The 13,326-nt window shown below is 47.6% G+C and overlaps 1 protein-coding gene and 1 non-coding gene across 4 annotated transcripts in view; both read right to left on the bottom strand.

The window, feature by feature from the left end:
* Positions 1-1,214, bottom strand: part of RSBN1L (round spermatid basic protein 1 like) — a 58,211-nt gene extending 56,997 nt beyond the window's left edge. For all 3 annotated transcript variants that reach the window (XM_029078230.2, XM_029078231.1, XM_029078232.2), the window contains exon 1: positions 643-1,214. In XM_029078230.2, coding sequence (XP_028934063.1) covers positions 643-1,186 — 544 coding nt within the window. In that variant the 5' untranslated portion in view covers positions 1,187-1,214. The remainder of the gene's footprint in view (positions 1-642) is intronic.
* An 11,641-nt stretch (positions 1,215-12,855) lies between these two features.
* Positions 12,856-12,993, bottom strand: LOC114816323. The gene has a single exon (XR_003764087.1). It is a non-coding gene; the product is annotated as a small nucleolar RNA SNORA7 (small nucleolar RNA).
* Positions 12,994-13,326: the final 333 nt, after the last annotated feature.

Genomic DNA, 13,326 nt, shown 5'->3' with positions numbered 1-13,326 from the left:
TTTTCTGCAGGAAAGACTTTACAGCTCAAGGGGGTGGATTAAAAAAAAAAAAAAAAGGCAGCAGCAGCAAGGATGTGTCAACCTGGGCCGGAAACCCGGCAGGGAGAAGTCAGTCGGTCGTACTTAGTGGGCGCAGAGCACTGTACTGAGCGACCCCAGGGGGCGTGGAGGACGGAGGAGCCGCTTTATCTCTCTTTAATGTCCCCCCTCCGCACCGTCAGCTCTGGAGTCAGGTGTGGTGTCCTCTCCCGGGCGCTCAGTACAGTGCTCTCTTCCCCCCTCCAGAGCCCTGCGAGCTCACCTCCTCCAGGAGGCCTTCCCAGACTGGGCCCCCCCTTCCCCTCCGCACTGGGGTCGTTCGTATGTATTATTTATGGCCCTATTTTTTGTAAACGAGGTGCACGTCTCTTTGATTCTCTTTCGGCTGCTGCGGGGTTTTGTGCCGTGTTGCTTCGCCGTCCGTCTCCCCCCGGGGGCCCGGCCTCTGGGCGGCCGCATGGTGCACGGCAAGCGCTCAGCGCAGTGCTCCGCACATAGTAAGCGCTCCCCGAGTGCCAGCGAGTGCAGGGAATCTCCTGCGCCAAGTGCGATCGACGCCCCTAACAAACAGAGCCTGGCGGCCGGCGGCCTGCCCGCACCCACCTCTGGGCAGCGCCTTCCCGTCCCCGTTCTCTTCGCGGGCTCCTCCGGCCTGTCCGGTGCCGCCGAGCCCGTGTCTCCGCTTCTCCTTCTCCCGTTTCTCCTTGGGCCTGCGGGGTTTGGCGGCGGCGGCGGCGGCGGCGGGCGGGAGCAGAAGATGGTGGAGGGGCTGAGCGGGAAGCGGCGCCTTGCGGGGCAACGACGACGGCGGGGAGGGGAAGGAATTGGCCGCGGGGAAGGACAAGCCGGCGCCCATGGAGGAGGAGGACGACGACGAGGAGGAGGCCAGGGCGGCGAAGCTCCAGCTGGCGGAGCTGCCATAGGGGTGAGGAGGCGGCGGCTGCTGCTGCTGCTGCTTGTCCCCGCCGCCCCCTTCCCCGTTGACCCTCCGGGCCTGCTGCTGCTGCTGCTGCTGCTGCTGCTTCTTCTCCTCCGTCCGGACCTTCTTGGCCGTCAGCTGAGGCGACGTTGTCGTTCTCCCGAGCGGGTCTTTCTCGGCGGCGACGGCGGCGTCGGGGCCTGGGCCGGGGCTGAGCGGCTCCGCCATTTTGCGCTCCTCTCCTATTTACCGTCCGTCCGCGGCCGGGGCTGGGGGAGGAGGGGGAGGCGGGCCGCCGCCGGGGAGGGCCGCCGCCCATTGGGCGGGCGGCGCGGAGCGACGTCTCCCCGGTCCAATCGGAGGCGCCCGGCGGGGTGGGGGGGCGGGGCCGGGCGGCGCGCGGACGGGCGGAGGGGGCGGGGCCGGGCGGCGCGCGGACGGGGGAGGGGCGAGGCGGGAAACGGCCCGGGGGGCGGGGGCGGGGGGAGCGGGGGCGGGGGGAGGGGGGGAACGGCGCCTCCGGGCCGCCCGCCCGCCCGCCCGCCCGCCAGGCCGCCCCTGCCCGCTCCGATGCCGGCCTCACCTTCCCTCCTTCATTCGCGCAACCCCATTTATTGCAGCGGGGCTCGGTGGACAGAGCCCGGGCTCGGGACTCTCCCCCTCTTCGAAACCCTACTTAAAGCTCACCTCCTCCAAGAGGCCTTCCCAGATTGAGCTCCCCCCTTTTTTCCCTCTGCTCCCTCTACCTCACCCCCTTCACCTCTCCGCAGCTAAACCCTCTTCTCCCCCCTTTGTACTCATCCGCTCGACTCTATATATCGTCATCACCCTATTGATTTTGTTAATGAGATGTACATCGCCTTGATTCTATTTATTTGCTATTGTTTCAATGCGATGTTCTTCCCCTTGACTCTATTTATTGCTGTTGTTGTGTCTGCCCGTCTCCCCCGATTAGACTGTGAGCCCGTCAAAGGGCAGGGACTGTCTCTATTACCGATTTGTCCATTCCAAGCGCTTAGTACAGTGCTCTGCACATAGTAAGCGCTCAATAAATACTATTGAATGAATGAATGGAAAGAGCCCGGGCTTGGGAGTCTTCCCCTCTTCGAAAGAATCCCAGCTCTGCCACTTGTCAGCTGTGTGACTGTGGGCAAGTCACTTAACTTCTCCGTGCCTCAGTTCCCTCATCTGTAAAATGGGGATTAAGACTGTGAGCCCCACGTGGGACAACCTGATTCCCCTGTGTCTACCCCAGCGCTTAGAACAGTGCTCTGCACATAGTAAGCGCTTAACAAATACCAACATCATTACTTAAAGCTCACCTCCTCCAAGAGGCCTTCCCAGATTGAGCTCCCCCCTTTTTTCCCTCTGCTCCCTCTACCCCCCCCTTCACCTCTCCGCAGCTAAACCCTCTTCTCCCCCCTTTGTACTCATCCGCTCGACTCTATATATCGTCATCATCCTATTGATTTTGTTAATGAGATGTACATCGCCCTGATTCTATTTATTTGCTATTGTTTCGATGACATGTTCTTCCCCTTGACTCTATTTATTGCTGCTGTTCTTGTCTGCCCGTCTCCCCCGATTAGACTGTGAGCCCGTCAAAGGGCAGGGACTGTCTCTATTACCGATTTGTCCATTCCAAGCGCTTAGTACAGTGCTTTGCACATAGTAAGCGCTCAGTAAATACTATTGAATGAATGAATGGAAAGAGCCCGGGCTTGGGAGTCTTCAAAACCCTACTTAAAGCTCACCTCCTCCAAGAGGCCTTCCCAGATTGAGCTCCCCCCTTTTTTCCCTCTGCTCCCTCTACCCCCCCTTCACCTCTCCGCAGCTAAACCCTCTTCTCCTCCCTTTCCCACTCCCATCCCTCCCCCTCAGCATTGTACTCGTCCGCTCGACTCTATATATCTTCATCACCCTATTTATTTTGTTAATGAGATGTACATCACCTTGATTCTGTTTGTTATTGTTTCAGTGAGATGTTCTTCCCCTTGATTCTATTTATTGCCATTGTTCTTGTCTGTCCGTCTCCCCCGATTAGACTGTGAGCCCCTCAAAGGGCAGGGACTGTCTCTATCTGTTACTGATTTGTACATTCCAAGCGCTTAGTACAGTGCTCTGCACATAGTAAGCACTCAATAAATATGATTGAATGAATGAATGAATGAGTCAGAGGTCATGGGTTCGACTCCCGGCTCTGCCCCTTGTCAGCTGTGTGACTGTGGGCAAGTCACTTCGCTTCTCTGTGCTTCAGTTACCTCATCTGTAAAATGGGGATTAACTGTGAGCCTCACGTGGGACAACCTGATTACCCTGCATCTACCTCAGCACTTAGAACAGTGCTGTGCACATAGTAAGCGCTTAACAAATACCAACATTATTATTTATTGAGCGCTTACTGTGGGCAGAGCACTGAACTAAGCACTTGGAAGGGACCATTCTCCCACACAGAGAGACCAGCCCTGCCCAACAACGGGCTCACAGTCTAAACAGGGGAGGCAGACAACAAAACAGAACAAAACAAGAAGTCTGACTTAAATTCATGCATTCATCCATTCAATAGTATTTATTGAGCGCTTACTATGTACAGCGCACTGAGCACTCAGAAGGGACAATTCACCCACAGATAGAGGCCATCCCTGCCCAACAACGGGCTCAAAGTCTAAACGGGGGAGGCAGACAACAAAACAAGTAGTCTGATGTAATTTCATGCATTCATCCATTCAGTAGTATTTATTGAGCGCTTCCTGTGTGCAGAGCACTGGACTAAGCGCTTGGAATGGACAATTCGCCCACGGTCTAAACAGGGGAGGCAGACGACAAAACAGAACAAAACAACAAGTCTGACTTAAATTCATGCATTCATTCATTCAATCGTATTTATTGAGCGCTTCCTGTGTGCAGAGCACTGGACTAAGCGCTTGGAATGGACAATTCGCCCACAGATAGAGACCATCCCTGCCCAACAATGGGCTCACGGTCTAAACAGGGGAGACAGACAGCAAAGGAGAACAAAACAAGTAGCCTGATGTAAATTCATTCATTCAATAGTATTTATTGAGCACTTACTGTGTGCAGAGCACTGGACTAAGCGCTTGGAAGGGACAATTCGGCCACAGATAGAGACCATCCCTGCCCAATGATGGGCTCACAGTCTAAACGGTAAATATCATCAAGATAAATAGAACCATAGATAATAATACGAATGTTGGTATTTGTTAAGTGCTTACTATGTGCCAAGCACTGTTCAGAGTGCTAGGGTAGTTACAAGATAATCAGGTACTCCCACGAGGGGCTCACAGTCTTCATCCCCATTTTACAGATGAGGTAACTGAGGCACAGAGAAGTGATGAGTCTTGCCCAAGGTCAGACAGCTGACAAGTGGCAGAGCCGGGATTAGAACCCACGTCCACTGGCTCCCAAGCCCAAGCTCTTTCCGCTAAGCCACGCTGCTTCATATATGCACATATAGATAGATAGATACACATCATTAACAGAGTAATAAATAATATGTACAAATTTGCACAGTGCTGTGGGGAGTGGAAGAGCAGAGGGCGGGAGAATGGGGTTTCTGAGCATCTCAAGGCACACATCCACTCCTCCAAACCATCCACTGGCTCCACTGGGCCCCACACAATAAATTCACAATTTAGGCCAAAGTTTCTGAACTAACTTACTTGAAGGCTGTCTTCACCCCTCCGACCCATTCTCTTTGCTCCTTCTAACTGAATTTGGCTCTCTGCTCACCGGACTCCTTCCACTCATTCATTCAATCATATTTTGCTGTCCGCCACGTGTCTGTTGTGTGACCTTAGGCAAGTCACAACTTCTCTGGGCCTCAGTTACCTCTCCTGTAAAATGGGGATTGAGACTGTGAGCCCCACGTGGGACAACCTGATAACCCTGTATCCCTGCCAGCGCTTATAACAGTGCATGGCACATAGTAAGCTGTAAACAAATACCATTATTGGCATCATCATCATCATTTATTGAGCGCTCACTGTACACAGAGCACTGTATCAAAAGCTTGGGAGAGAACAATATAACAATAAACAGGCACATTCCTTGTCCACATGAGTTCATAGTCCAGAGGGTGTTCCTCCAGCCTAGAACACCCTTCTCAAGCCCATCAGACCCCAACACTCCCCCTATTCAAAGCCCTCCTGATAGTCCATCTTCTCCAACATGCCACCTTTGATTAATTCCCGGAATCCCAAGTCACATAAAGCCATCCACCATCTCTAGAACTAAGCATCTTCTTCAGACCCATGCATATATGCTGATGCAACTGTACACTGAATTATTTTGATTACACTCTATATATTTTTCCCTGCCAAGAGGAAAGGCCTGGGAATCAGAGTACCTAGGTTCCAATCCTGGTTTCGCCGCTTGCCTGTGTGACCTGGGGTGAGTCACTTAACTTCTCTTGTGCCTCGGTTTCCTCATCTGCAAAATGTCCTCCCTCCCTCTTAGACTGTGAGCCCCATGTGGGACAGGGACTTTGCCCAACTTGATTATCTTGTTCCTACCCCCAGAGCTTAGTATAGCACATGACATAGTAAGCACATAAGTACCACAATGATTATTATTATTACTACTGCTTGTTTGGTACACTGCATTCTCCCCTTGGGCGCTTGATATCGCTGCTGCTGCTACTACCAATAATCAATCAATCATATTTATTGAGTGCTTGCCGTATGCAGAACACTGCACCAAGCGCTTGGGCGAGCACAACATAACCTTATAACAGACACATTCCCTGCCCTCTGCGAGCTACTACTGCTACTCTTCTCCTCCTCCTCCTACTATTATTACTCTCTTCCCCCTCTGCCCTTTGTCCCCCCTCTGTCTGCCTCCAGCTTCTGTTGGCTAAAGGAGGATACGGCTTCACTTTTCTGACAACTGGGATAAAGAACTGGAGGAGGGCCAGTCACAGTAAGTACCTACTCATTCAGTCTCTTCAAGAACAGGCTATTAGCAGGGGAGGTAGCTGCTATTATGGTGGTGTTTATAGCCCAGACTTCTGCACAAAGGCACACAAAGGCCATGTTCAATAAATTCTGCTACTGAGAACAATTCTCACATCACCACAATAATCACTTCCATCCAGGTTTTCCTCCTAAAATGGCAAAACACTTTGGAGCCTGGCTCTACCCGGAACCAAATAAAAGTGAAGGATGCTCAGTTAGCCAATTAATCTGGTGAGTGGTTGATTCCGAGCAAATATCTTCATCTGTAAAGTGGGGGTATTAATATCTTCCTTTTCCTACCTGATGTGATGTGAGGATAAAGTGAAATCATAGACCGTAAGCTCACTGTGGGGAGGGATTGTGTCTATCGACTTTGTTGTATTGTGCTCTCCCAAGCACTCAAGTGCAGTGTTCAACAAATACCTTTGATGATTGATGGTGAAAGCGCTCTGGAAAAATATAAACATTATACAAATTCAGGATATTGTCAACCAAGTAACTCCAGTTCCATCTCTCCATTTCCCTTGGTACTGTATATAGCCAGCCTAAATGATCCAAATATGACTGCATGCAATACCCATGTTTGGATTGTTATTTGTGCTCCATTTTGTACATTTTCTTTCCCTTGATTATTGTAGTCTTAAGTGTTTGTCAAGCACCAAGAATGCATTTGGCCCTACTCAGAGAATCACATTGGCTCCAATCCCTGTGTAGTGAGTTTCTGAGAAGGATTTAGTCAATGTAGCTGCATCCCAAATGAAGGCTGCAGTGTGGCCCATTGGAAAGAACCCAGGACTGAAAGTCAGGAAACCTGGGTTTTAGTCTGTCATTTGCCTGCTGTATGACGTTGGGTAAGTCAGTCGATTTCTCTGTACCTCAGCTTTCTCAATCTTTAGAATGGGAATAAAGTGCCCATTATCCTTCCTGCTTAGAGTGGGAATAAACTAGGTCGTGAGCCCCATGTGGAACAAGTATTCCCAATCTCATAACCTTGTATCTGCCCCAGAACTTAGCACATGGAAAGCGTTTAATAAATTTCATTGTAATGATTAGTCCACTGCTCCTACCAGAGATTTCCATTACTGTACACGATCCATCACTTAGAAATTGCCTTATTTCTAGCAGGAACCAGAGGTGGCAGTGCTATTGCTGTTCTCAGGGAACAAGACTCACCTTCCTCGAGTACGTGTGATCAATCGATGGTATTTATTGAGCGTTTACTGTGTGCAGAGCACTGTACTAAGCATTTCGGAAAATGTGAATCAACCGAGTCGGTGGTCGCGATCCCCGGCCACAAGAAACTTAAACTCTACAGGGAGAGACAATGTCATGTGATGTCATGACATTATTCATGTTTTTATAAAGGTATATGTTAAGCACTTACTACGTACCAGGTCTTGGACTAAGCACTGGGGTAGATACAAGATAATCGGGTTGAACACAGTCCCTGTCCCACAAAGGGCTCACAGTCTCAATCCCCATTTTACATATGAGGTAACTGAGGCACAGAGAAGTTAAGTGACTAGCCTTAGGTAACAGCAGAGAAGTGGCAGAGCCGGACTTAGAACCCAGGTCCTTCTGACTCCCACTAAGCCATTCTGCTTCCCCAAAATTAGATTAACGACAGAGTCTCCAATAGAGAACAATGAATGGGCCTCGGCCCAATTTGCACAGGACCCCTTGCCCACTCTCTTCCCTGCTAGTCACGTTGTCCTGGGCCGTGGAGGGCAAAGAGTGGGTAAGTGAGCAGGGGTCCAGAACACTGGGAATGTGCATGCAAAAGTTTCCTATGTGCAGGCAGTAAAATGCTTATCGCTGTGCCACTGTGCCTCAGTGGCATAACCCAGCAGGTGGTCATCTAGATAGTTGCTCCTGCCTTTGCAGACCACATTGGCCAGCTGGTTCTCACAATTGCCACCGGGCCTGTTCAGCTTCGCAGAATGCCCGAGGTGATTCCTAACGGCAAAAAACTTCACCACTGATGGTATGGTCCAAACGGGCAGAACTGGTACTCGAACTCAGTTCACCTGGTCCCCAGAGCAATACTCTTTCCACTGCACCCACTGCAAGGCTATCTCATTAATCTAATTAATAATAATAATTAGATTAATAGGAGCTAATAGCCTGGATCAGCGAAAATCCATAGATCATCCCAAACCCTCATTCGTTCATCGGTTCCAACTGCCTCCCTCATCACGTCTTTTACTACCAAAGCGGCGAATAAAAAGCAAAAATATTTCAGTTTAATCTCTTTTCTCATTCCTTGGCCTCATGGAACTTAACAGCAGATAAATGACCGAAGGGTAGCAGTAGGAAAAGCAGGCTGAAATACCAGCCTCTGAAGGGTCAGGACTTGGTTTTACTACTCATTCACTTCTAGCTTTGGGACATCAATAAAGCATCTTAGGGACTAGCGTGGCTCATGCAAGGAAAGATTGATATGAGCTCTCTTTTCTTCAGGGGCAGTTGGCCTTTACTACTGCATCCATTTGGTGAAAAGGTCAATTGTCAAATGATTTTATCTTGCGGGTTTTGAGGCAGAAAAAAGGAAAATATTCATGTATCCTAATTTGATTTGCGAATAACTCCCACGTGTTTCCCAGTCTTGGGATAGGCGCTGATATTTATTCCAACCATCAGGCTCCTGTCATGAAGATCCAAATTTAAAATATGCCATGTAGCCCCACTTTCCTTTTTCGGTCCAGGTACCCTAGGGAAACATGCCTTTCTTGCTCATCAATCAAGAGTACTAACTGAGCGTTTACTACGTGCAGAGCAATCAATTAACCAATCAGCCAATGCTATTTATTGAGCGCTTACCATGTGCAGAGTAGACAAAATGCCTGCCAGCAATGAGCTCAGTCTAGAGCACTGTACTAAGCACTTGGGGGAGTCCAATACAACAGAATCACAGCACCTTCCCTGCCCAATAGGAAATAGTAAGTGCTCAATAAATACCATTTGTTGATTGATGAACCAACAATAGGCCCCAGATGAGATTTCCTACCATCCCCGTGAGAGAGCCTAACCATGGAAGTCTTTTAGATTCTGAAATTAGAGTCCTGACAATTAAAAATAATAATAATAATAATGTTGGTATTTGTTAAGCGCTTACTATGTGCAGAGCACTGTTCTAAGCGCTGGGGGAGACACAGGGGAATCAGGTTGTCCCACGTGGGGCTCACAGTCTTCATCCCCATTTTACAGATGAGGGAACTGAGGCACAGAGAAGTTAAGTGACTTGCCCACAGTCACACAGCTGACAAGTGGCAGAGCTGGGATTCGAACTCATGACCTCTGACTCCAAAGCCCACGCTCTTTCCACTGAGCCACGACCATTGCAGGCTGGTGGTTCATCTTTCAATTATTACCTTCACTTACTAATCTTTATTCCATTCCTATTGGTATCTAAATTGGCTTCATTAATTAGTCCATTAGTTTGCAACTGATTCATTTTAAAACCATACAGGATTTTGAAAATGAAATTTAGAGTAAGTTCTAAATACTATGATATTGATTTGCAAAGCAGAACTTAGAAAATCTCTGACCCTCTCTAACCTTTTTCACTGTGTACCTGACAGAGCAAGCATGAGGGAGCAGCATGGACTGATGGATAGAGCATAGGACTGGAAGCAAGAGGGACCTGGGTTCTAATCCCTGCTCTGCCACTCGTCTGCTGTGTGACCTCTGTGTGACCTTGGGAAACAACTTCTCTGTGCTTCAGTTACCTCAACTGCAAAATGAGGATTAGGATTGGGAGTCTCATGTAGTGGAAAGTGCCTGGTCTTGGGAGTCAGAGGTCATGGGTTCGAATCCCAGCTCTTCCACTTGTCTCTGTGTGACCGTGGTCCAGTCACTTCACTTCTCTGTGCCTCAGTTACCTCATCTGTAAAATGGGCATCAACTGTGAGCCTCACGTGGGACAACCTGATTAGTAAGTAAGCGCTTAACAAATACTAACATTATTATTATTATGTGGGACATGGACAGTGTCCAACCTGATTATCTCATATGTACCCCAGCGCTTAGAACAGTGCCTGGCACATAGTAAGCACTTAACAACTCCCATTAGCATTATATTAACAATATAGATTCAAGCATTAAGGGACATTTTTCATTGGTGAAACAGTTTAAAATAGAACAAATTCAGTGAGGGAAAACTGTGACATTGGGTATTCCCAAAAGATTGTCTGGACACTACGTCAGAAGACTGTGAAAGTGGATGTCTTACTTAAGGGTTTTTTAAATTAATATTGAAATGATAATAGTTTGGAAGCTCTCCATCCTATTAGTATGCTTTTCCCAGTGACACATTGTAAATTAAAAATATGGAAGCGAACCAGGTGGCTCAATCTGTATTCACCCACAGTCTTTGCCATTCACCTTCAGTAATGGATTTTAATTCACAGTGGTTTCTCGATCTCTCAATGACGATTTAACTCCTTTCCAAAATGAATTGTACCAGAGATCTGTTGGTCTATTTTTGGACCTGATATTTTCTTCAGAAAAACAGAGGTAAGGAGGAAGAAATTAGGACAAAACTGGCTGTAATAGAGAGACCACCTTGACCTAGAGTAATCTAATACATTCCTATTATGTTCCTATTTGAGAAAAATGAGGTTCGGCTTAGGAGAGATCATCGGCCTTATCAGCAATAGGGTCTACACGAGTTCTTGGTGTGGAAAGGACAGTTATCATAGTAATAATAATTGTGGTATTTGTAAAGTGCTTACTATGTGTCAAGCACCATTCTAAGCACTGGAGTAGATGCAAGATAATCAAGTCAGACACAGCCCCTTTCCCACATGGGTCTCACAATCTGAATAGGAAGGACAACGGATATTTCATCCCCATCTTACAGATGAGGAAACTGAGGCCCAGGGAAGTCAAGTGACTTGCCCAAGAACACAGAGCAAGCAAGTGGCAGAGCCAGGATTAGAACCCTGGTCCACTGACTCCCAGGGCCGTGCTCCTTTCCACTAAGCCCAGAAGCAGCTCTTTATGATATTTCCACATTCCCTATGCAGTTTTCTACTTTTACTATGTCAGTTTTAATGACCAATACTACTGGCTTCACATGAGCTTTCAAAGAGCTCTGAAAAGAAAAAATACTGGAATTTCTCTGAACTGTTCTCCTGAACATTCTACAGTTTCCTGAAGAGCTCCCCCTTACCTTTTTTAATTTTTAAGTTCCTTCCTTCATTATAACTCTTCTGGGTTCTAGACTTCTTGGTGTCCCCAAATAATCTCACTCCTCTGTTCAGTCATTCATCCCATCTTGTTCTCTCTTTAAAAGACTTTAAAACCTGTTTAACTTGTCTGCACAAGGTGAATTTGTCTGTAGGCCCCCACAACCTTTTCTCCCGTCTATTTACTATACCCAGTTTCCACAGGTGTTATATATGTTGGATTAAGCACACCTTTTCTTCGTTGTGAGCAGGGAAGGTGTCTACCAACTCTGTTTGTACTGTATACGCCAATTGCTTCATAATAATAATAATGGTATTTCTTAAGCACTTACTATGTGCCAGGTACTTCACTAAGCACTGGGGTGGATACGAGCAAATCAGGTTGGACACAGTCCCTGTCCCACATGGGGCTCCCAGTCTCGATCTCTATTTTACAGAGGAGGTAACTGAGGCAAAGCGAAGGTAAGTGACTTGCCCAAGGTCACAGAGCAGACAAAAGCGGTGGAGCCGGGATTAGAACCCCATGACCTTCTGACTCTGAGGCCTGCACACAACTATGTCTAAGTGCTCTGCACACAGTAAGTGCTCAATAAATACCGGTGACTGATTCCTCCATGCATTCCTTTTTACACTATGATTGATGTAGTAATTTTTTATTCCTTCAAAATGCACTATCTTCAAAACAAGCAAAAGAGAAGGCTTTGATTTTTGAATCTTATTTCTGAGGAACTGAAATTAAATAATAATAATAATAATGGTATTTGTTAAGCACTTACTATGTGTCAAGCACTGTTCTATGCACTGCGATAGATACAAGCTAATCAGGTTGGACGCAGTCCCCATCCCATGTGGGGCTCACAGTCTTAATCCCCATTTTCCAGATGAGGAAACGGATGAGGCACATAGAAATGAAGTGACTTGCCCAAGATCACGCAGACAAGTGGCAGAGTCAGGATTAGAAACCAGGCCCTTCTGACTTCCGGGCCTTTGCTCTATCCACTAAGCCTCGCATATAATCTTCCGCATGATATTTTTCTTTCTTCCTAAGTAGGAACCACCATCTCTTAAATGAATAATTATTATTTTGGGGTCAGGCCCACCTATGATGGCAATTCAATCCCCTACAATCCCCCTAACATTCCATCCTCTACAGTAGCACTGGGATGCTTAGAAAACTATGTGAATGTAGCCCTCCTTGACATGCATCCTCATGGATAAGGATGTGCCATCAAACACACCTAACGTTTTCCTCTTCATCCTGACCTTTTCTCTAATAACCTATCACTGACCTCTTGTCCAATAACTTATCCATCCAACCCTGCCCCAGTACTTGCTGATATTTTCAGCCTGCATAACTTCCTGGGGTAACCATTTTCTGGGTGGAGAAGAGTTTCCTTTTATTTTGAGCCTAACACCTTGAGCTTCGGGTTGTGGGATCTGTTTAACAACAATTTAGAAGCTCCCATAAACTATGAGACACCTAGTAATGCTCCAAGCATATCTGTTGCTTCCCCCTTGTCTTGTCTTATGCTGCCAAGTCATCTCTGACCCATAGTGATACCATGGACACATCTCTCCCAGAAAGCCCCACCTCCACCAGCAATCGTTCTGTTAATGTCTTAATAGAGTTTTCTTGCTCAAAATAAGGAAGTGGTTTGCCATTGCCTCCTTCTGTGCAGTCAGCTTGAGTCTCCACTCTCGACTGTGCCGCTGTGCCCAGCACAGGTGAGTTTTGACTTGTAGCAGATTGCCTTCTACTCACCAGCCACTGCCCAAGCTAGGAATGGAATGGGTAGGCCTCTGCCTCACTCTCCTTCCCATAGCCGAGACTGGTAGAGTACTGGAAACTCTCCAGGTGTGACTCTGAGAGGGGATGCTTCCACCTACCCTTATTTTAATGCCCTCTCCGCTAAACTGTACGCTCCTTAAGAGCAGGGATCACATCTACTTATTTATCTACTAATAAATATTGATTGATTGATGGAAAAATGAAACGGAATTGTACCAACTGGAAAGGCTTTCTAATAGGTCATCTGTTTCACCAGCTCTATTTTTGGGGTTTTTTTCCATATTTTTCCCCAATTGCTTAGCCAGATACGACAGAGCTTACCAACTGTCTCATGCTTCTGACAGGTCGAGCTTTCTATACTATGTCCAGAAGATTAACGGACTCTGGAATATTTAGTCTGCGAAGGGGCAGAATTGC

This window comes from Ornithorhynchus anatinus, chromosome 13 (genome assembly GCF_004115215.2).
Source record: "Ornithorhynchus anatinus isolate Pmale09 chromosome 13, mOrnAna1.pri.v4, whole genome shotgun sequence".
Taxonomy (NCBI): Eukaryota; Metazoa; Chordata; class Mammalia; order Monotremata; family Ornithorhynchidae; genus Ornithorhynchus; species Ornithorhynchus anatinus.
The sequence above is the reverse complement of the archived record's forward strand: the minus strand, read 5'-3'. Positions and strand labels throughout refer to the sequence as shown.